The sequence below is a fragment of the Medicago sativa genome, chromosome 2 (genome assembly GCF_051527215.1).
Source record: "Medicago sativa cultivar Bolivia chromosome 2, Bolivia_mono, whole genome shotgun sequence".
Taxonomy (NCBI): Eukaryota; Viridiplantae; Streptophyta; class Magnoliopsida; order Fabales; family Fabaceae; genus Medicago; species Medicago sativa.
Window position 1 is genome coordinate 72,677,906 of NC_140750.1, and position 23,238 is coordinate 72,701,143.

Genomic DNA, 23,238 nt, shown 5'->3' on the forward strand with positions numbered 1-23,238 from the left:
AAATAATATAAAAATTAAAATGATAATGAAAAATATATAAAAAAATACCCATAAAAAATTACTGAATTACATGTGAATTAATAAGAATAGTTTATCTTCCCTAAAATAAAAGCATAGTTTACTTAGTTTTTTTTATCCTTTAAAACCGTATATATTAATTAACTTAACATGATGAGTAGCAATTACGTTAAAACATTGAAATTATAGGTAGGCCCAATCCAAGGTTTAATTTGAAATAAAAGTAACCCTAATCTCTTGTACTTCACAGTGTGCGCCGTCGCCTAGTTCTTCCTCCTCTCTCTTCTTTACTTTGTTTCTCCCTTTGTGCTGCACTTCTGCTGATCTGAAATATAAATCATGGATCTTCCTTCATGACTGCCAAACGTACCATATTTTCTTCTTTCATCGTATAAAATTGCAGAATACGGTCCAACCAATGGAACCGAGCAAACCGCCGGTTTTGGCCAGTTTTTGACCGGTTTTTGACCGGTTTTCCGGTTTGATTCCCGGTTCTGGTACAAGGCGGTTTTTAGGACTAGTCGGACCGGAGACTGGTCCGGTTCACGGTCCAACCGGTTGAACCGGTCGGTCCGGTCCGGTTTTGATTACCTTGTTCCGCGTATAATTTTAAAGTTGTAAATTATGTATTTATAATTTTTTCATAAAATAATGGAACATTATTAAATCTTATGCAATTATTTATAAAAATTAATTCAATTATTAGAAGAAGAAAAAATATGAATTAAAAGTGTGGTTAAACATCACGATGAAACTTAAATGTTTCAACTTTGTTGGCACTTCCAAAAAATATATATCATCTGTTACCCACTAATAAATTTATTAAAAGAAAAAAAAATTGTATTTCTAAAGTGAATAATCATTAAAAGAGAATAATTAGTAAGCATGTCATCATAGTAGATATGAATCTAATAAAGTGAATACCACAAAACTCTTCCATGAATATGAAAAAAAAATTGCGCATTTGAATGACCATATTAAATCATAAATTAAAACTATCGTTATATGTAATAATTATTAACATTCTGCACTAAAGAATTCATCTTAAGATTTATCATAAACTTTTTCAGACATCTCCCTATCAATAACACTTCCAAATATTCAAATTGAACCATCATACTTGCTCAGATTCTTCAATTTTTGGTTCTAATAATGCAACATCAAATAAATTCAATTCCTAACCAAATTTCCACAAGTCAACTAGCAAACTTTTGAATGAGTATTATTTTAGACTTAGTATCGAACTAAACAACTGATCAACAGAAAATCGACCATACATCTGCAATTCAAGATCTGAAAAAGAATATAAGCAAAAGGTTCACTCATGCTACCAAATATTAATCTCTGATCAAAACCATGAATCAAATATAAAAAAAAAAACACAAATCAAGAGCAAATCAACTAAAACCCAAAAAATAAATATTACTCCTCATGTTAAAAAACATCCCAACAGATTCTGAAAAAACAAAAAAAATAACTGTTATCTACAACAATGTAAAATAAAATTACAAACAAACAAAAAGCATATAATGCGATAATTAAAAATATTAAATGCTAAACATGTAAATCAATAAAACAATTATTTTATTTCAACATGGTCTTGTATCTTTCAAATCATAAAACCCTCTGCCCCTTTTTGAAGCTGAAAAATTCTCCGGTCGCTGGAATTGCAAACGAAATTGGCATAGGTGATAGCTTTGCAAACTACCCAATTCATCATGCAAAGGCCTACCAGGCGCTGGAGAACTTGCCGGAGTCTACATTGGCAACTCCTTTGCAGGCCTAGAAGACGCATCCTTAGCGGCTTGCTTTCCATCAAAATGATTTTTTAGAAGGATTTTTACATCCGCAGGTGTTTTCTCACAAGGTTTCACTTCTCCCTTGATCCCTAATTGATGTTTTTTTGGCTCTAGTGATTCATCCAGTTGGGTGTCCGCAAAAATCACATAAAATTGTTTTTTTACTATCGTCTTTGTAAGAACTCCATCGCCAACCAATATCAGTGGATTTACAATGAATAGGTTTAAAATAACCCTTGGCAGTTGGTGTTAGACTTGCAGATGAAGTTGATGCCACTGCAAACAAAAACGAGTAAGAATTGGGCGAACATAACTAAACCTAAACAGAACAAGAATAAAATATTAAAAATGAAGCAGAACACAGAACGCAAAGAGGAAAATCGAAGCAGAACACAGGGAAAAAAAGGATAAAGCAAACCTTTACTCATAAATAGAGCGGCAATGACAGAACACGAAATAGAGATGAAGAACGATGGCAGAGAAAGACAAAGGAACACTCAAAGAGGAAGGAACCAGACATCAATGTAGGCTCAAAGAGAAGAAGGAACAAAACAAGATGCAGCAGCCACAATTGTGCTCTTAAACACCTAGGTAAGATAATTAGGTCACCCAAAAGGTTATGAAGACACTAATATACCCTGAATAAATTAAAACAGTTTAAAAAAAATTAAATCTTTACGATAATTTTCTCCCAAAACCACAATAACATGGTTAACAAATTTGTTCGTGGTACTCTCTTAAACGACAATAACATGGTTAACCATGTTATTTTCGTTTTGGGAGAAAATTCTCGTAATGATTTAATTTTTTAAATTGTTTTAATTTATTCAGGGTATATTAGTATTTTCATAACCTTTTGGGTGACCTAATTATCTTACCTAGGTGTTTAAGAGCACAATTGTGGCCGCTGCATCTTGTTTTGTTCCTTCTTCTCTTTGAGCCTACATTGCTTCCCGGTTCCTTCCTCTTTGAGTGTTCCTTTGTCTTGCTCTGCCATCGTTCTTCATCTCTATTTCGTGTTCTGTCATTGATGCTCTATTTCTGTGTAAAGGTTTGTTTTATCCTTTTTCCCCTGTGTTCTGCTTCGATTTTCCTCTTTGTGTTATGTGTTCCGCTTCATTTTTAATAGTTTATTCTTGTTTTGTTTAGGATTAGTTTTGTTCGCCCAATTATTACTCGCTTTTGTTTGCAATGGCATCAACTTCATCTGCAAGTCTAACACCAACTGCCAAGGGTTATTTTAAACCTATTCATCGTGAATCCACTGATATTGGTTGGCGATAGAGTTCTTACAAAGACGAGAGTAAAAAAACAATTTTATGTGATTTTTGCTGACACCCAACTAGAGGAATCACTAGAGCCAAAAAAACATCAATTAGGGACCATGGGAGAAGTGAAACCTTGCGAGAAAACACCCGAGGATGTAAAAATCCTTCTGAAAAATCATTTTGATGGAAATCAATCTGCTAAGGATGCATCTTCAAGGCCTACAAAGGAGTTGCCAATGCAGAATCCGGCAAGTGCTCCAACACCTAGAAGGTCTTTGCAGGATGAATTGTGCAATTTGGCAGAGTTGTCACCTATGCCAATTTCTTTTGCAATTCCGACGACCAGAGAGTTTTTAGCCACAAAAAGGGATAGAGGGTTTTATAATTTGAAAGATACAAGACCATGTTGAAATAAAATGATTGTTTTATTGTTTTGCATGTTTAGCATTTAATATTTTTAATTATCACATTGTATGTTTTTTGTTTGTTTGTAATTTTATTTTACTTTTGGTGTAGATAACCATTGATTTTTTGTTTTTTCTAAATCTATTGGGATGTTTTTTTAACATGGGGAGCAATAGTTAATTTTTGGGTTTTAGTTGATTTGCTCTTGATTTGTGTTTTTATTTTGTTTTTATATATGATTCATGCTTTAGATCAGAGATTCATATTTGGTAGCATGAGTGAACCTTTTGCTTATATTCTTTTTCAGATCTTGAATTGCAGATGTATGGTCGGTTTTCTATTGATCAGTTGTTTAGTTCGGGACTAAGTCTAAAATAATACTCATTCAAAAGTTTGCTAGTTGACTTGTGGGAAATTGGTTAGGAATTTAGTTTATTTAATGTTGCATTATTAGAACCCAAAATTGAAGAATCTGAGCAAGAATGATGATTGAATTTGAATATTTGGAAGTGTTATTGATAGGGAATGTCTGAAAAGTTTATGATAAATCTTAAGATGAATTCTTTAGTGGACAATGTTAATAATTATTATATATAACGATAGTTTTAAATTTTGATTTAATATGGTCATTCAAGTGCACAATTTTTTTTCATATTCATGGAAGAGTTTTGTGGTATTCACTTTATTAGATTCATATCTACTCTGATGACATGCTTGCTGATTATTCTCTTTAGTGCAACCAAAATGTGTACTAAAGAAAAGAAATTAAAGAACCCAAAGGGATGATGTTGTTGATCAACCTTCACCGATAGAGCAAGTGTTATAGGCAAGCATAAATGTAATAAGGATTTAAAGTTAAAATCTATTTGTATTTCTAACATATATATTATTTATTCCCACATTACAAACATGACTCAAAGGGACTTATTGAATACATGAAGAATGAAAAGAATATATATGTTTTGAAAGATATGTAAGTGGATCATGTATATGTAGTTGGTATTGTTGTTTGTGATTTAAATGCATGACTATGAAAGTCATATTTAATACACAAAGAATGTGACATATTGTATTATTTGCAAGATATATTGGTGGTTCATGCATGTAGTTTGTGATTGAAATAAATTACTCTAATTTTATGTTTAATTCATGAGCTTGACAAAAAATCAATTGTGTGTGATTTATCTAAATAGCATTTATTAGGGCCGACACAACACATATTGAGGCCTAAAGTAAATTTTAAGATAAGACCCTTTTAAATTTTGTAATAATGATTCAATAAAATTAATTTATTTTAATTTTAACTACATTTTTTCAGACATTTTAGATGCAAAATCATGTATTAAACTAATATGATCAACTTCATTTGATATTTATTTTTCTATTGATGATAGAATTAACCAATTTAATCTTTATTGACACAATATTGATTTTAGTAGAATGTGAGACATTTTTCGAGTAACTTTTTTTGTTTTGACAAAATCAAGTAAATTTTTAGAAATAGTAGAATATGAAGTCTTTTTTCTCATGTAATTATTTTTTAATATTTTTTAGGCATATTTGATTGCATTGGTGGCCTTTATCCTTGAGCCAGCTATGGCAATTGTATTTCAGAATTTATCAAAATATATACTTTTAAGTTTTTTTTTTGTAATTTAAAATATTATAACATGTTATAGTTTTGAGTTTAGATTCATATATAGCAATTTGAAATTAAATATGCATATTTTTATTTTCATGTATGAATATTTACATTTTGTATCAACTAGATTCAATTGTAATTTTTTTATTTTAATTCACTCTAGTTGTAATCCTCCTGCAAGGTAGGACACACATATGTAGGATAGTCTGCAAACGTGCAAATACCACAAAACTTCTGGTCCTTAAATATTGAAATCACTCAGAGTTTATGCAAACCATAATCCAGTGTAAACACGTACAAAAATGATAATTTTATTTTAAACTAAAAGAAACAAAATCAAAAACCTGAAATCACACTTATTTTAATTTTATATGTATCACTGTCTCCTGTTTTGGACATTAGTTGTGGCTCAATTAATTTTTTTATTGATATCAATGCTTGTTTACTAATTTTGTTTTAGAGTTTAATAAGCACGTACTATAAGTGTATATAATTTTGTTTAGTTTTTTTATATTTTTTTCAACTGTACCAATAATATATATATATGTATGTGTGTGTGTATATATATATATATATATATATATATATATATATATATATATATATATATATATATAAAACTTGTAAAAGAATAGTCTAAAGGGACATTCCTTTATTATTTGGAAAAATTACTCTTATTGTCCCTTAATGTAATTTCAGATAACAATTATGTCTTTCATAATTTTTTTTTCGTCATATTCGTCCTTTTGATCAATTTGTAAATGATTTTTCAAGATTTAAATTTATGATTTTATTTCAATATGAGTTCTTAGTGTTCAAATCTATGATCCTTCACTCATATGAATTCATCTAAAAAGTTGATTCATCACCTTTGTCATCAAGATACACACTTCAAGTAGGCAATTTTCTTTGTCATCTAAAAAGCAAGAAAAAGACTTCAAGAATCAATATTAATCAAGATGAATATTAGTCGTTCATTTATTTCTACAGCATATGCCGTAAAAAAGTCATTGATATAAAAAATTAAATGGTGAGAGCAAGTAACTCAAATAAAAATCGACTAGTGCTAGCAACACTACTAACCTCTTTTAATTCATTAACTTTTTTTCAATATTTTCTCTAACACTCACTATTTAATTAGATAAAATCAATGTGGATCATACCATTTATATGAAACTCGTTTTTTTTTAATTTGGGACCTACATAAATTTTACCAAATAAAAGAGTGAATTTTAAAATGATAACGTTCCTAACACTCTTCATAAATTTTTTACATAAGGCTTTGTTTGAAAGTTTGGAGGGGAAGGGAGGGGAAGGGAATGAGAGGTTTTGATGGGTAGAAAATATTAGTATTTTCTAATATGAATTTTAGAGAATGGAGAAATCTTTCAATTTTTTTAAAAGAGTAGTATTTTAGAGAATGATAAATTAATGCATATGATTACTATATTTTTAATTTTAAAAATAATATAACAATATAGATTAAATTTGAAGAATTCCTATAAACCCTCCAAAACTCCCCCAAAACCCTCATACAATTTTTTAGTTCCCCAAACGAGGAGGGTTTAATATTATGAAGAAACGTTAACCCCCAAAGCCCTCGTCTCCCATTTTCTTCTATTTCTTCCACTTGGTCGTTCCTTTTTTCCCAAGCTTTCTCCAGACTTTGTTTGCGAGTTTGGAGAGGAAGGAAAGGAAAGGCTTTGGGGGGACAAAAATATAGGGGAAAATTGAGAAATTTTTCACGTTTTTTTTTTTGAGAATATGGTTAATATACTTTTAATTTTAAAAATATTATAACATCATAAATTAAGCCCCTCAAAGCCCTTCCTCCCAATATCCTCTATTTCTTCCACTTACTCCTTCCTTTTTTTTTCAAAACCTCCTCTCCCTTTCCCTCCATACTCGCAAACAATGCTTAAGAGAATCTCATATCCCATCAACTTGTGGAAACTTTTGAGAAGTTCCTGCAAGTCTAAGGCCAATTCAAACAGAACTTTCTCAAAATAGCTTAGAAAAACCCAAGTAATTTGAAAATGGTGAAGCCTAATTAACCTATAAAAAACCATGTCACTTGTTTTTTAATCCCACAATATACTAAATGAATATTGGAAACTTTACATTCTAAGTGAGTGTTGTGAATCCAATCTATTAAATAGTAATCTGAGTCATGCAACTTTATAATAATTTGAGTGAATACAGTCATATAATGTGTTTATTTTGTCACAGAACTGTTAAGTAACTCGTGCAGTTTTCATAACTTACATGAATAATTAGTAAATCCTAATCAATCAGAAAATTATTAAACCTTATTGGAGTTCTTCAAAAGAAAATTACATGTACAACTGATTCCATTTGTAAAGCATCGTATAATGTTCATTTTATTTTTCTATTTAATGACATCATCAGTTATTATTTCTTTAAAAACTATTTATATATATATATTTGTTTTCCAATTAAATTCTCACACCTTATCCACACTTTATATTTATCCATACATATTCACATAGGTCGAAGTACCAAATTTCAGCTGCACCAAATTATACCTCATCGCCCGATGGTTTTCATTGTGCAATAAACAATGGTTTTAGGCATTTGGCTAACACATTCCAAACCGTGGTTCCGTACAGTACTAACGATTCCATAACTACAGCATTATAGTTTTGTTACTTACATGAGAAACAATGAGCACCTAGTGCAAGTTGCATGGTCCTACGATTACAAATCAAGTCCAAATGCAGGGATTGATATATTTTATCAAGTCCCTATCTATTTCAAGTCAGATAACAACAAAAATAACCCACAAAACAAAAACCATGTTCCCCTTTTTTTTATTTCCCACCCACACGCACTCCACACAGCATCTGGTTTTCCTCCCAAACTAAATTATTACCACTTTTTCTATCCTAACACTATATATTAACACTACAACCTGAGCCTATTTTCTACATCACTACTACCTCATCAACAATTAATCAATATCAAACACATATCAAATTACTTAACACTACAATCTTTTTTCAACAATTAATACAATGAGTTCAAGAAGCCGAGCATGGACATGGAGTGTAGCAACAAGTGTTGGAGTGGTGGAGGCTTTGAAGGATCAAGGAATATGCAGATGGAACAGTGTTATAAGATCAGCACAACAACATGGTAAACATAATATCAGGTCTTTGTCTCATGCCAACAACAAAATTTCTTCTTCAACCAAATTGAGGGATGAGAAATCCAGCCAGTCGGAGGAATCTTTGAGAACTGTCATGTTCTTGAGCTGCTGGGGTCCCAACTAAAGAAATTAACATTTCAACTATGCAAAGGAAGATCCAATCAAGCACAAAAGTTTTTGATCAAGATTAATTGAGTCTGAAACAAGTGAATGAATCATCCCTTTTATTGTTTTGGATCATGAATTTGTGTATATATAGGATCTATTATTATGTAATATGATGAATAATGTTTTTTTAATTGTGTAAATTATATGAGATGTATTTTATCAACAGGGCAAGTTCAAATCTTTAGCCTTTCACTATCTTGATTCCCGGACCCTTCCATCAGTATCAAAAGAGGTCTTTTGAATTTAAAATTATTGAAAAATTGTTTGAGATCGTCAATAACACAAGAAAGGTTGAATGAGCTAGCATTGAGAAAGATATGACATAATATATTGATTTTGACATAATTATTAATGACTTTGCATCTAGAAATACATGTAGAAAATGTTTTGTATGGGCATTTAAATATTACAGATAAAAATTCAATTTTTTTTTTGGTATGAGTTTTGAATTTTTGTTAGATAATTTCTTAATGCAGTAAAAACTATCGTCTTCAAGCAAATTATTTTTATACTTTAGAAAGAAAAATATATATATTCATTAGTTAAGATCCAAATTGTAGGGCTCTGCACTCTTTATTGTACCAAAAAAAAAAGATCCGGATTGTAGATTCATCCTAGACTATCAAACTCTCAAAAACAGCTATGTTCATGACTTTATATATAGAGTTTAATAGCTTATAGAAAAAAAACAACATTATATATACTAAAATTCTTGATAAGCATTGAAGACGAAACCTAGAGCAATATACTACTAGAATGATAGAAAACAATTGACGATTTGTTAGATCAATAATTGAATTAATATATACAAAATTTATAAGATAAAATACTCTTGGACATAAAGCAGAGAGGTAAATAAACTTTCACAATAAAAATAAAATGCAGAAACTCATCTAAATAGTATGCAATGACAACAAATCGCATTGCAAGTCATTTATGATGAAGGGTCATGTTAACTTGTGTCATTAGGGCACATGTTAAGCAACCTAAAAAGAGCAACTTTGCATTGAAAAAACATAATATATCAATTTTTAAGAAGTTGAATGCATGACTTTTAATACGTATATTTCTATAATGAGTCTCTTAATATGTGCCCTTGAGGGCACAAGTTACGTTCGCATTTGCCCATGATGAATGCTATATTTTCTATCCAATCTTCCAATGAGGTGAGGGCAACTCGCATTATCGATTGACGACTGATTGAATGATTTACACTTCATATTTTGAAATGATAGTTAAATGTGAAAGTTTGGGATTAGGAGAATTATCGTATTTCTAGTCTTGAAATGATAAATTATTATGTTGATGTTATATTGATATATTCATGATAGTTGAGTTATTTGAAAATCAAAATAGGAACAAACGCCTTGCACAACACATTTGAAAATTACATACAAAAATGAAGAATATCTAATATCTATATTTTGATGTCTATATATCATTTCTCTAGTCAATTTTAACATTTATTATGTGATTTTGTATATCTCAATTCTTTTCTAATTAGTCAAAAATAAAATAAAATCTTATTCATATAAGCAATTAGGGAAAAACATTCAACGCACTTACTTTTCATTTAACATTTTCTAAACAGAAAAAAAAATGTTGAACAACTATTTAAACTCAATCAAAAGATTGTTTGAGTCTCACAAGTAGGTATTGATAGATGATATAGGTTGGAAGATCGAATGTTTATTAAGTAATACCATTAAAAATTATAAATGAATAATGTGTGTCTTATAATTTAGTGATATAAAATTAAAATCAAATCCATAAATATACAATCTTTGAAACTTCTAAATGAAAAATTGTCACCTGTTTAATCGTATAGAGGTTTTTTTTTTCTTGAATATTTGACTAGAGTGGCTCCCCACATGATATTAAAATCACAATTAAAAAAATGAAAACAAATTTGTTAGGCACGTTTAAGATAAGGACCCCATTAAGGTGAGTTGGATTGAGTGAACGTAACGACAAAGTGGTCCAACGTAGATATATTTTGTTTTATTTAATTTCCAAAACCGGTAGACATAGCCTGTGGTTTCTCGAAAACCAAGTGTGTTAGTTATCTAGCTAGCTCATGGTATCTTATTTGAATCCATATAAATAAGATCGACCATTACTCCTCTATACTCCATCAATCAACAATCTCATTTTATTATTTACCAAACAACTCTATCTACATCTTAATTTGATATCCAAAAATCAACTATAAAACATACATCATGAATCGAGCAACAGCAACAAGCAAAGCATGGATGGTGGCTGCAAGTGTTGGAGTTGTGGAGGCTTTGAAAGATCAAGCTGGTATTTGTAGGTGGAACTATGCTTTAAGACAAGCTCAACAACATCTTAAAAACCGTGTTAAATCAATGTCTCAAGCAAAGAATTTCTCTTCTTCTTCATTTGTTGCTACCAAATTTAAGGATGAGAAGAAGGCCAAACAGGCAGAGGAGTCTTTGAGGACTGTCATGTACTTGAGCTGCTGGGGTCCCAATTGATTAATTTGTACATAGCGATGTTAGATACTAGATTAATTATGTAAAGTTTGTAATATCAAACGGCAATATTATTCAATGAGGAAAGTTTATTCTTCACATATCTATGTTTCTCAGTGCATACCCGATCAGTATTGAATTTGGTGAGTGTGTGTTATTACGATGATTAGAGGGTAGTGCTGTAAATTTTCTATCAACAAAAACTTACCATATCTTGGTTTGTACTCGTGATAAATATTTTTGAGCTGAGTGTTTAAAAGTTAAAACAGAACTATTGAAGTAAATGATTGTGTATTACGACCCAATAGATGGAGTATTGTAAATTTGTTATCAATAAAAGTATACTATACCATAATTTGTGTGATAAATTTTGTGATGTGAATTTACATTCCAAATTTTCTTCCAATTTTGAATTTGATTTGAGACCATACAAAAGAAAGATGCTTAATTATTGTAGGATAGGTTCTAGCATCAACTTATCACACAGATTTGTATTTGGTGCAATGAAGCCAGATGATATAATTGTTGATCAATGGACCCTATTACACAAATAGATCTGGGGATACATTGGTTACTGAATTAAGGGGAGAAACAAGAACTAATATTCAAGTAACAGAGGCCAAAGCAAAAGCAATTTCTAAAATTGGTACAAATTTGTTGAGTGCTACATCAGTGCTGAAAATGGGCATATTCAGAAGATCGGTTGTTTTTTTTTTTTTTTTAAGGTGAATGAGGACAAAGATAATAAAGAAAATAAGAATTAAGAAAATTCAGATGAAGACCGTGTTGGTTTGACATATAATAACTTGCTTCTTGTTGACGAGCAAAATCTTGTTAATCTTGTTGGTATAGTACATTTAATTGGATTATCAATGTTGATACTTCAGTGCATGTCATTCATAGAAGAGGTATTTTCTGCTCTTATACACCAGATAAATTTGGTGATGTGAAGTTGGCTCATTCGTTAAAGTGTGTTGACTTTGAAGAGGTTAATTAGGAATTGTCTAATGGTACCAATTAACTCTTAAGGATGTAAAACAATGTTTGAGACATTCCGTTGAATTTATTTTTAGTGGATATGTTATGTTATGCTATGAAGGTTATGAAAACTTGTACTTGCAGGACACTTAAAATTTACAAATGGTTGTATGATTATCGCAAGAGGTTATGATATGTTGTCATATGATTTTTTTTTTTATCACTTTTTCTTATGTTTTAGTTTAGTCCTTAGTGTTTTTAGACAGCTTGGAGGTAAAGAAAACAAAGAATTATATGGTTTTAAATTTACAACATCGTGACATGATTTATTTCATCGTGACACAATTTTTGAACCAGAATAAGGAGTTGCTACTAACTTTTAAACCATGGCACGATTTACAACATCGTGATGCAATTTTGAGAGCGTCAAACCTGAGATTTTGAATTTAATGAAGCATCGTACCATGGTTTTGGTACATCGTGGCACGTTTCTGAAGCAAGGGTTTTGAACTTTTGAGATCTCTTGGAAGACATTTTTGAGTTGAAGATTGAAGACTTAATGGTGGCTTTCCAACCATCTAATAGTCGATCCTTATGTATGTGATCATGTTTTCTTTGAATCTAGGTATTGATGTTTCAATCATAAGTAGCTAAACTCTTAGTGATTAGGTCTTGAGATGAATCTGATTTGATCTGCTTGAACTATGTAGGTTGTGAAACACTATTCTATGTAAATGCAAATCTAGTTTTATTCAGTATAATTTGCGTGTAATACTTTTTATATCTTGATCACATATGAAATGATTTCAGATAGAAATGACTACTAGAAATTTGGGAGGGGTTTTATTTTTTTCCCGTCATTAATTTCCCTCTCTAATCACTAATTTGTGAGGGATTTTATATCTTGATCACATATGAAATGATTTTAGAGATAAATGATTACTACAAATTTGCGAGGGATTTTATTTTTTCCGTCATTATTTTCCCTCCTTAATTTTGTTTTTCCTAGTAGTGATTGTTGAATGTGTTACTTACAATTCTTCAAACACAATCTATACTTTGCTTTCTTTTACTTTTTTTTAAGTAGTTTATTGGCTAGAATTCACATCTTAAAATGAATAGGTTGGATGTTCAGAATTCGAACCCCAACCCTACATATATTGTGCAAGGTACTTAACATCTGAGTTAAATTCACGAGGTGGAATATTTTTCAAACTATTTTGCCGGCAGACATATCAGGGTAGTCCATTTTGCCCTTCTTTTTATACTAGTGGATTATTTTGCCCTTCTAACTAAACAACATCATCACACAACAGCATTTAGTAAACCAGGACAGGACTATACAGTTGTTTGAAATTTACACTAAACAATTGCACATTCAAATTAACAAGATGTAAGCGTGTTAGTGGGACACATCTGTGATATAAACATGTGGTCCCAAAAATTGAAAATACACTGAACTTGATTCTGACACTTTTATTTACCACTTATCGTAAGATAACAAAACCATTGGTTTTCCACCAAAACCAATAGCTAGCGACCTCATCATGCCACTGGTTTTCCCAAACTTTTGGCTGGTTTCCTCAATTTAGAAATCTTCACACACAATCACTTATCAGTATATAAAAAACATCTTCACTCAATTGCACTATCAATCAAAACAAAATCAAGCTAGAGAAACTTCTTCAATTTCCTACAAATTACACACTTTATTAATTCAAGCAGAATTTTTAATTATTTCAATATGAGTTCATCAATCAGAATTTGGACAGTTGCAGCAAGTGTTGGAGTTGTGGAAGCCTTGAAAGACCAAGGCTTATGTAGGTGGAACTCTGCTTTAAGATCAGCTCAACATCATGTTAAACATCATTTGAGATCTTTGTCTCAAGCAAACAAGATTTCTTCCTCTAATTCTTATGCTATGGTTTCTAATAGATTAAAGGAACAAGAAGCAAAGCAGTCAGAGGAATCTTTGAGGACAGTCATGTACTTAAGCTGTTGGGGTCCCAACAATTAGAGCCATCAAGGGCTATTAGGAAGAAAGAAAGAAAAAAATGTATCTGGAGTCATAGTGATCAGTGTAGTATAGTATCCAAAATTAAACGTCCACTATTGTGACATATATTGATGTAAATTTTGATAAATGGAAAATGGTTGCGTTTAGAAAATTTAAAATTTAATGAGTTATATGCATTGTTGTGCTTGATGCCTTTGAGCTGAAACATCGTTTTGAATTATATTTTTTCTGGTTTATCAAAACCATACTCAAAGTAGAGGATTGGAAGATCTACATAACCACGTTTGCAGATGTTTACACGTAGAAGCAAAAGTTGTTAGCTGAAAATTGTCTACACTCGAATTTAAAGAAAGTTAAATTCTAGAATTATTACAAATACATGTTCGGGTGAGGTAAGAACATGTTAACGCGAGTTTAGCCAAACAACGACAGTTTGGTTTGGGCACTACCTTTTCTGGCCACAATCATGACTAATAGGACTGATTAGACCATATACTTTTGTTTATAAATACCATTTGTAAATTTCATTTACATACGCAACGCAGTCAATCAAAAAACTTAATCTCCTCGCATTTACTAGTGTTATCTTGCCTTTAGATTTTACTTATGTTCTTCATAGCATATGAGTTCCCAAAACCCAAAATCTTTTGCATTGCAACACTTAACATTTTAGGAGGAGTTAAGGTAGTAAGGTACTAACAACCGAGAGACAGTTCCTTCTTTGGAGTGAGCAATGTTAAGTGCTATCTTAGCTAAATCTTTGGCTAACTTTCAAGTTCAAAAACAAATTTGACATGTCTGATGAGACAATATGACCAACATGATTGAAAAGTTCAGTTAGCCCAAACATGACTATAGTTGACATATTCACTTACGCACTAGTAAGACTCTCAAGATCATGGATCTTTCGTCAAAATTAAAGAAACAATTCCCTCAAAATTAAAGAAACATGACTATTGTCTACACTCTTGGTTCATAATGAGGTGCAACAAGAAGCTAAGGAGTTGGAAACCACAAGAGTTATTTCTAAAGATGATTCGGTTACTTCAACTACACAAAGATTTAAAGGTTAACAAGGTCTTCAAGACACTGTAAAACGAAGTTGCCTGACTAGTGTGACGGTATGACCTGCTGTTGCCGAACCACATTTAATAGGTACGATTTGTTTCTTATAGCCTCTAGTAGTTTTGTCATTGTTAAAGGAAACCAATGGCAAATGATACCTAGCTACTAACAAGATATTCTTCAATTTTGTAAAGTATATATGGCTAGAAGTCCATAGGAGGCAGTGAGGCAGATTGGAATGTCACATGATACGTCATGTGACAAATTATACAGGCAAACAATATGTCTTATGTTGAAGGATATGCATTTGGCCAAGAAGCAGAAACTCAAAGATCGGAGGGAACAATCTAAAAATGATTATACGAACTCACATTTGAAGGAGAAATTGTTGGTGAGTTAAGTTTGAGTAAGAGTTGCAAATTGAATAAAAAAGTGGATGTTGAGTTTCACTTAAGTGAGGGGACATATATATACCCAATGTCATAATGTTTTTGGTGAATTTGTGGTATCTAATTTGTGTAGTTATTCTTAGTCAAATGTGATAATTCTCTTGTGTTCAGGCTCCCTTGATGATCCAATTGCAGTATCAAAATCAATGATTTGACTAACGATATCTGCTCCTTGTATATTAAATGTCTTCTTGAGAATATGGTGGTCAGGTGTCATCTTCTATTAATATTGTGTGTCACAAAGATGCAAGGGTAAAAATCGCCTGAGCGGAAGAAATCCCAAATGAACGAATGGGCACATACTTAAAGGAGGAGATTGTTGGTGTTTTAAGTGGGAGTAATAGTCTCACATTAAATAGAACATGTTGAACAATATATCAGGACTTTATTCATATATCTAATGTCTTAAGGATTTTGATAAAAGATGTAGCGCAAAAATAAGATACAAAATTACACGAGAAATGAATAGTTAAATGACTATTTAGTTTTTTTTTTTTTAAAGGAGTTAAATGACTACTTAATTACTTATATTAAGAGTGGTATTTTCATTGACATTAAAAATGAAAATTATAATTCAATATTTTTAATGTATGAAAAATCGCATTGAACACTTCAAATGTATATTTATCCTTTCAAATATGAAATGTCATATATTAGTCTTGCTTGTGTGGCAATTGGCAACTGGCCACTATCTTCTATATTAATCATTAGAAGATTAGAAGAGTGAAAATTATATAAACAATGGTCATGCTAACAAGTGTCTTAGGAACACTTGTTAGGAAAATCAAGAGTAATATTTTTTATTGGAAACTATAATTTTTGATTTATGTTAATCAAAATGTTGCATTTACCACTTTCCAACATCATATTTTTATTTCTGCTCCCTAACCAATGTCTAAAGGGTATTCTTTATTATTTTTCTATAAATAAAAAGAAATGTTAACGAGCGTTCCGAAGGCACCTTTAAAGAACAATAAGTAGTAAGTTTTTATGAAAATATGTGTGTTCAATACATTGAAAATTGAAACATTTGACTTTCTTAAAGAATAATTACTTTTTTTAGAATCTTTAATGAGTGTCATAGAAACACTTGTTAATATGACCCATAAATAAATATAGGTCTTCTCTTATGCGAGCTTTTTTGTATGAAAAATATTTGGACATCTATATATGGGGGTATGCACATTGAAATAGAAAGATGTAAAGAGATAGAGAGAAAATGAGATATTGAATTGAATAAGTATTTGAAAATAAATGTTGTTCAAATATCATTGTTGTTTTTATATAAGAAAAGATTAAAAAACATATTTTATATATTTAATTTTTTTTTTGACAGAATATATATATATATATATATATATATATATATATATATATATATATATATATATATATTATTTAATTATCTAACTCACAAAAACCATTATCTAGAAAAGAAAACCACCAACAGAGTAACAACAGGTTTCAGCCCGTGGTATTTTCCCGTTCTTTGGGCATTTCATTAGCCTCTTAACTTTAGCATCTCAAAGCTTTCTATATATAACAACCTCTTTCATTCTTCTTCATCAACCAACCAAAACACAAGATACACTTCTAGTAATCAATTTTCTTTATCATCTAAATAGCCAGAAAAAGACCAAGAATCAATATTAGACAAAATGAGTTCAACAAGCAGAGCATGGGTAGCTGCAGGCAGTGTTGCAGTTGTGGAAGCATTGAAAGATCAAGGAATTTGCAGATCGAATCATACTCTAAAGTCACTTCAAAATCATGTCAAAAACAATGTGAGATCGTTTTCTCAAGCAAAGAAACTTTCATCCTCTTCTGTTATCGTTTCTAATTCTAAAAGACAACAACAGAAGACAAAGCAATCAGAGGAATCTTTGAGAACAGTTATGTACTTGAGTTGCTGGGGTCCCAATTAATTAGAGGAGATCATGGAACAAATTTTTAACTCTATTCTTTGATTTCTGTCGAAAAAAAAACTCTATTCTTTGATCTTTCTTCATGTATTGCACAATATTGAAAGAGATTGATGTAAATTATGATGAATTAATGAAGATAGCAACCTTGAATTTATTTCAAATTCTGGATTATTCTAACTATGCTTCGTATTACTTAACTAAAGTTTTTGTCTGTCAATTTAATAATTTAATTGATATTTTCAGTTAAGAAGGTAAATTCATACAATTCTAAAAAGTAAAATATTTCTACCAAGAAAAAAAGAAAAAGAAAAATATAAATGTTTCTATTTCTTCAAATAATTTAATTTTAATATGTTTTAAAATATAATATGAATAATAAGTATATTTTTAAAAATATTTTATTAATTTGAAATAGTAAAAATATGACCGATGTGGTGATATCAAAGACTTATTAGTTAGATTCACCAAAAGTGGAGACCTTAAATGGTTGGGTTTATGAATGAGAGAAAAATAAGTACTCCACTAATAACCACTCAAAAGTGATTTTATATAATGTTAGATCACCATTAAACTACTTATATGCAATTTATATGACTATGGGAAATACAAAAGGTTGTGAAAATATGATACCAATGATAAGTATGAAAATTTTTGTTTTTCTTATGTTTAAAATGTTTTTTTTTTTTGGAAAATCTAGCTCAGTTGACAATGACAAAATAGTTAAGTAGAACACTTTCACTCGAGTTTGAATCTGAAATTTTAAAGTGGGTTTCAATGATGTTCATCACTTCATCTACAGACCAAACAAACATTTAAGCGTTCCTTAAGCAACTAGCATTGAGATTTTTTTTTACCAAAGTCGTGCATTTTTTACAATTAAATTACCAAGTAATTATAATTTTCATCAGATTGATCAAAATAGTATCTGTTATCAACGAATTACCCATTTTCATAACTTATATGTATGTGTGATTTTTGTATGTTATCTTTAAACAATTGTGAGTAATTTATCCATCAAACAGAGAAAATTAACGCACATGAGTAATTCTGTAAGTAGAGTAAAAATTAGGTTGTAATCGGATGATGAGTGATTGTGAGTATCTGTCATAAACGACTTACACATCAAGGTTGACTATTTTGTCCTTTTTTACCAATGGATTATTTTGCACTTCTAACAAAATAACATCACACAATGAGGAGCACTTACATGGTCATGATACCAAATAAAATTTATCTAGACACAAATAAAAAGAAAGTAAAAGAAGATTTTAACGTGTATATTTTTAAGGATTTCTCTCACACAGTGGCATTTAAAAATAATCAGGACAGGACCATACAGCTGTTTGAAATTTACACTAAACATTCACAAAATGGCACATAAGTCCCGGAATAACTGACCCATTTTCTAAAAAAAAGTGTCCCAAAATAACTGACCTATTTCAATTTTCAATACAACTTTCATCATTCCCAATACAATATAACTTTCAATACTACTTTTATCATTCCCAATACAATATATTCCACTTTCCCCTTTATTTATATATTTTTCTTAATATGTGTGAAAAACAAAATTGTGTCCATTAAATTGGGACGGAGGTAGTACAAAAGAACAAAATGTAAGCGTGTGACACTTATGTGATATAGACATGTGGTCCCAAAAATTGAGAATACACTGAACTTATACTGACACTTTCATCTATCATTTATCATAAGATAACAAAACCATTGGTTTCCACCAAAACTAGTAGCTAGTTAACTCACATGCCACTGGTTTTCCCAAACTTTTGGCCGGTTTCCTCAATTTAGAAATCTTCACACACAATCACTTATCAGTATATAAAAAAACATCTTTACTCAATTGCATAATCAATCAAAACAAAATCAAGCTAGAGAAACTTCTTCAATTTCCTACAAATTACACACTTTATTAATTCAAGCAGAATTTTTAATTATTTCAATATGAGTTCATCAATCAGAATTTGGACAGTTGCAGCAAGTGTTGGAGTTGTGGAAGCCTTGAAAGACCAAGGCTTATGTAGGTGGAATTGTGCTATAAGATCAGCTCAACATCATGTTAAAAATCATTTGAGATCTTTGTCTCAAGCAAACAAGATTTCTACCTCTAATTCTTATGCTATGGTTTCTAGTAGATTAAAGGAACAAGAAGCAAAGCAATCGGAGGAGTCTTTGAGAACAGTCATGTACTTAAGTTGTTGGGGTCCTAATAATTAGAGCCATCAAGGGCTATTAGGGAGAAGAAAAAAAGATTGTTTCTAGAGTCATAGTGATTAGTGATCAGTGTAGTATAGTATTCAAAATTTATTTCCAATATTGTGACATATATTGATGTAGATTTTGATAAATGGAAAATGGTAACTTTGAGAAAATTCAAAATTTAATGAGTTATATTATTCTAGCATTGTTGTGCTTGATGCCTCTGAGCTGAAACATCGTTTTGAATTATAATTTTTCTGCTTTATCAAAACCAATCTCAAAGTAAAGGAAGATCTACATAATCATGTTTGAAGATGTTTACACGTAAAAGCAAAATTCTCAGGTGAGGTAAGAACATGTTAACGCGAGCTTAGTCAAATAACGACAGTCCAGGCACCATCTTTGCTGGCCACAATCATGACTAATAGGACTAATTAGGCTCAGATACTTTTGTTTATAAATACCATTTGTAAATTTCATTTACACACAATCGATCAAAAAACTTAATCTCCTTGCATTTACTATTGTTTTTTTATCTTTAGATTTTACTCGTGAGTTCTCAATCTTTTGCTAACACTTAACATTTTAGGAGGAGTTAAGTTACTAACAACCGAGAGACGGTTCCTTTCTTGGAGTAATCAATGTTAAATGCTATATTAGCTAAATCTTTGGCTAACTTTCAAGTTCGAAAACAAATTTGACATGTCTGATGAGACAATACGTCAAACATGGTTGAAAAGTTCAGTTAGCACGACGGTGACTAAAGTTGACGTACGCACTTATGCTCTATTAAGACCCTCAAGATCATGGATCTTCTGTCAAAACTAAAGAAACAAGGCCCACAAAAGGGCAATGAACTAGTTCATACTCTAGGAATATCAGCTAGTAAGGCTCTTCCTAGTGACGCTAAACATGCTACATCTGATCCATCGTTGTAGTAAAAGGTAATCATCAGACAACAAATCGGTGCAACAAGTTAGAGAGTTGGAAGCTAAGAGATAATTCTAGAGATGATTCAGTTACTTCAACTACACAAGGTTAACAATTATATTCTGGCATTGCAACTCAAAGTTGCTTTACTAGTGTGACGGTACGATATGCTCAGGTTCAGTCAAACCACATTTAATAGGTACCATTTGTTTCTGTAAATTCTCAACCTAGTAATTTTATCATTGTTAATCGTGAAGGAAACCAGTGGCAAATGATACATATTGCAAAGATATTCTTCAATTTGGAAAAGTATATATGGCTAGAAGTCCATATGAGGCAGAAGTGAGGTAGGTTGGAATGCCACAAGATACGTCATGTGACAATATTATAAAGGCAAACAATATGTGATATGTCTTATGTTGAAGGATATGCATTTGGCCAAGAAGCAGAAACTCATAGAATGGAGGGAACAATCTCAGATGATTATACGAACTCACATTTGAAGGAGAAATTGTTGGTGTGTCGGTGTGAGCAAGAGTTGTGCATTCAATGAAAAAGTGGATGTTGAATCTCACTTAAGTGAGGGGACATAATGTTTTTGGTGAAGAGAAATACTAGCAGCACACATTTGTGTGGTTACTCTTTAGCCAAAATGTGATAATTCTCCTGTGTTTTCCTTGATGATCTGATTGTAGTATCAAAATTGATGGTCTGACTAACGATACCGACTCCTTGTATTAAATATCTTCTTGAGAATATGGTGGTTTTCTATTAATATTGCGTGCCAAAAATAATGCAAGTGTATGTGAATGGAAAAAGAAAATCGATTGAGGGGGAGAAAATCCAAATGAATGAATCGGCACATACTTAACAGTGAGATTGTTGGTATTTTAAGTGTAAGTAATAATCTCACATTAAATTGAAAACTACATGTTAAGCAACACATTAGTGATTTTATTCACATATCTAATGTCTTAAAGCTTTGGATATAGATGTGGCGCAATAATAAGATACGTAAGATTACATGAGAAATGAATAGTTAAATGATTTTTTTAGTTACTTACATTGAGAGTGGTATATTTATTTACATTAAAAATGAGAAAATAACTCAATATTTTATAGTATGAAAAATCGCATTGAACATTTAAAATGTATACTTATTCTTTCAAAGATGAAATGTCATATATTAGTTTTGCTTGTGTGGCAACTGGCCATATCTTCTATATTAATCATTAGAAGATTAAAAGAGTAAAAAATATATATGCAATGGTCATGCTAACAAGCAGGTTATGCTAATAAATATCTTGGGAATACTTGTTCAAAAAATCAAAATTAGTAGTTTTTCATTGTAAACTATAACACTAAAATTTTTAAAAATCAGTATGTACCACTTTTCAACACCATATTTCTATTTTTACTCCCTAACTGATGTCCAAAGAATACATTAGCATTTTTCGTATGAATAAATATAGGTTTTATCTTATGTGGCCTTTTTTATATGAAAAATATTTGGTGGACATATGTATAGATGTATACACATTGAAAGAGAATGATATAAAGAAAGTAGTATGATAGATGTGAAAGATTTGTGAGAAAATGAGATATTAAATAAATATTTAAAAATAAAAGTTGTTCAAATATATTTTTGTTTTTATATAAGAAAAGATTATAAAATTATTTTATATATTTAATTATCTTCTTTCTATCTTTCAAAAAAAAAATTATCTAACTCACAAAAACCATTGTCTTGAAAACCACTGACAGAGTAACAACAGCTTTCATCCCATGGTATTTTCCCATTCATTGGGCATTTCATTAGCCTCTTAACTTTAGCATCTAAAACCTTCCTATATATAACAACCTCCTTCACTCTTCTTGCTCCAACAACCAAACACAAGATACACACTTCAAGTAATCAATTTTGTTTGTCATCTAAAAAGCAAGAAAAAGACTTCAAGAATCAATATTAATCAAGATGAGTTCAACAAGCAGAGCATGGGTAGCTGCAGGCAGTGTTGCAGTTGTGGAAGCATTGAAAGATCAAGGAATTTGCAGATGGAATTATACCCTAAAGTCACTTCAAAATTATTTTAAAAACAATGTCAGATCGTTTTCTCAAGCAAAGAAGCTGTCATCATCCTCTTCTTCTTCTGATATGGTTTCAAATTCTTCTAAGAGACAAAAAGAGAATGCAAAGCAATCAGAGGAATCTTTGAGGAAAGTCATGTACTTGAGTTGCTGGGGTCCCAATTAATTAGAAGAGATCATGGAATAAATTTTAACTCTATTCTTTGATCTTTCTTCACGTACCGTGCAAATATTATTGAAAGATATTGATGTAAATTATGATGAATTAATGAAGATAGCAACCTTGAATTTCTCTCATATTCAGGATTATTCTAAAGTTAACTAAAGTTTTTATCTGTCAATTTAATAATTTGATTGATATTTTCAGTTAAGAAGGTAAATTCATACAATTCTAAAAAATAAAATATTTCTACCAAGAAAAAGAGAAAAATATAAATGTTCAATTTCTTCAAATAATTTAATTTTAATGTTTTAAAATATAATATGAATAATAAGTATATTTTTAAAAATATTTTATTAATTTGAAATAGTAAAAACATGACCGATGTGGTGATATCAAAGACTTATTAGTTAGATTCACCAAATTGGATGTGGAATAGATCAAAAAA

General features: G+C 30.6%; 6 protein-coding genes across 6 annotated transcripts; all 6 read left to right on the forward strand.

Annotated features, from left to right (window-relative positions):
• Positions 1 to 8,079: 8,079 nt before the first annotated feature.
• On the forward strand, positions 8,080 to 8,664 carry LOC146950457 (uncharacterized). The gene has a single exon (XM_085746404.1). It carries the CDS (start codon positions 8,168 to 8,170, stop codon positions 8,423 to 8,425), a length of 258 nt encoding a protein of 85 aa, XP_085602530.1. The 5' UTR covers positions 8,080 to 8,167; the 3' UTR covers positions 8,426 to 8,664.
• Positions 8,665 to 10,587: 1,923 nt separating this feature from the next.
• LOC146950458 (uncharacterized) lies at positions 10,588 to 11,065 on the forward strand. The gene has a single exon (XM_085746403.1). It carries the CDS (start codon positions 10,692 to 10,694, stop codon positions 10,965 to 10,967), a length of 276 nt encoding a protein of 91 aa, XP_085602529.1. The 5' UTR covers positions 10,588 to 10,691; the 3' UTR covers positions 10,968 to 11,065.
• Positions 11,066 to 13,480: 2,415 nt separating this feature from the next.
• On the forward strand, positions 13,481 to 14,117 carry LOC146950459 (uncharacterized). Its single transcript, XM_085746405.1, has one exon. It carries the CDS (start codon positions 13,687 to 13,689, stop codon positions 13,957 to 13,959), a length of 273 nt encoding a protein of 90 aa, XP_085602531.1. The 5' UTR covers positions 13,481 to 13,686; the 3' UTR covers positions 13,960 to 14,117.
• Positions 14,118 to 17,016: 2,899 nt separating this feature from the next.
• Positions 17,017 to 17,559, forward strand: LOC146950460 (uncharacterized). The gene is made up of 2 exons (XM_085746414.1): positions 17,017 to 17,425; positions 17,457 to 17,559. The coding sequence occupies exon 1, from the start codon at positions 17,132 to 17,134 to the stop codon at positions 17,396 to 17,398; it is 267 nt and encodes an 88-aa protein (XP_085602540.1). The 5' UTR covers positions 17,017 to 17,131; the 3' UTR covers positions 17,399 to 17,425; positions 17,457 to 17,559.
• Positions 17,560 to 19,235: 1,676 nt separating this feature from the next.
• On the forward strand, positions 19,236 to 19,817 carry LOC146950461 (uncharacterized). The gene has a single exon (XM_085746413.1). It carries the CDS (start codon positions 19,358 to 19,360, stop codon positions 19,628 to 19,630), a length of 273 nt encoding a protein of 90 aa, XP_085602539.1. The 5' UTR covers positions 19,236 to 19,357; the 3' UTR covers positions 19,631 to 19,817.
• Positions 19,818 to 22,450: 2,633 nt separating this feature from the next.
• On the forward strand, positions 22,451 to 22,946 carry LOC146950462 (uncharacterized). The gene has a single exon (XM_085746411.1). The coding sequence runs from the start codon at positions 22,518 to 22,520 to the stop codon at positions 22,794 to 22,796; it is 279 nt and encodes a 92-aa protein (XP_085602537.1). The 5' UTR covers positions 22,451 to 22,517; the 3' UTR covers positions 22,797 to 22,946.
• The last annotated feature ends 292 nt before the right edge of the window (positions 22,947 to 23,238 follow it).

Excerpts from the sequence above, each read along its gene's own strand:
- LOC146950461 (XM_085746413.1), top strand. The coding sequence starts at position 19,358 with ATGAGTTCATCAATCAGAATTTGGACAGTTGCAGCAAGTGTTGGAGTT.
- LOC146950457 (XM_085746404.1), top strand. The coding sequence starts at position 8,168 with ATGAGTTCAAGAAGCCGAGCATGGACATGGAGTGTAGCAACAAGTGTT.
- LOC146950460 (XM_085746414.1), top strand. The coding sequence starts at position 17,132 with ATGAGTTCAACAAGCAGAGCATGGGTAGCTGCAGGCAGTGTTGCAGTT.
- LOC146950459 (XM_085746405.1), top strand. The coding sequence starts at position 13,687 with ATGAGTTCATCAATCAGAATTTGGACAGTTGCAGCAAGTGTTGGAGTT.
- LOC146950462 (XM_085746411.1), top strand. The coding sequence starts at position 22,518 with ATGAGTTCAACAAGCAGAGCATGGGTAGCTGCAGGCAGTGTTGCAGTT.
- LOC146950458 (XM_085746403.1), top strand. The coding sequence starts at position 10,692 with ATGAATCGAGCAACAGCAACAAGCAAAGCATGGATGGTGGCTGCAAGT.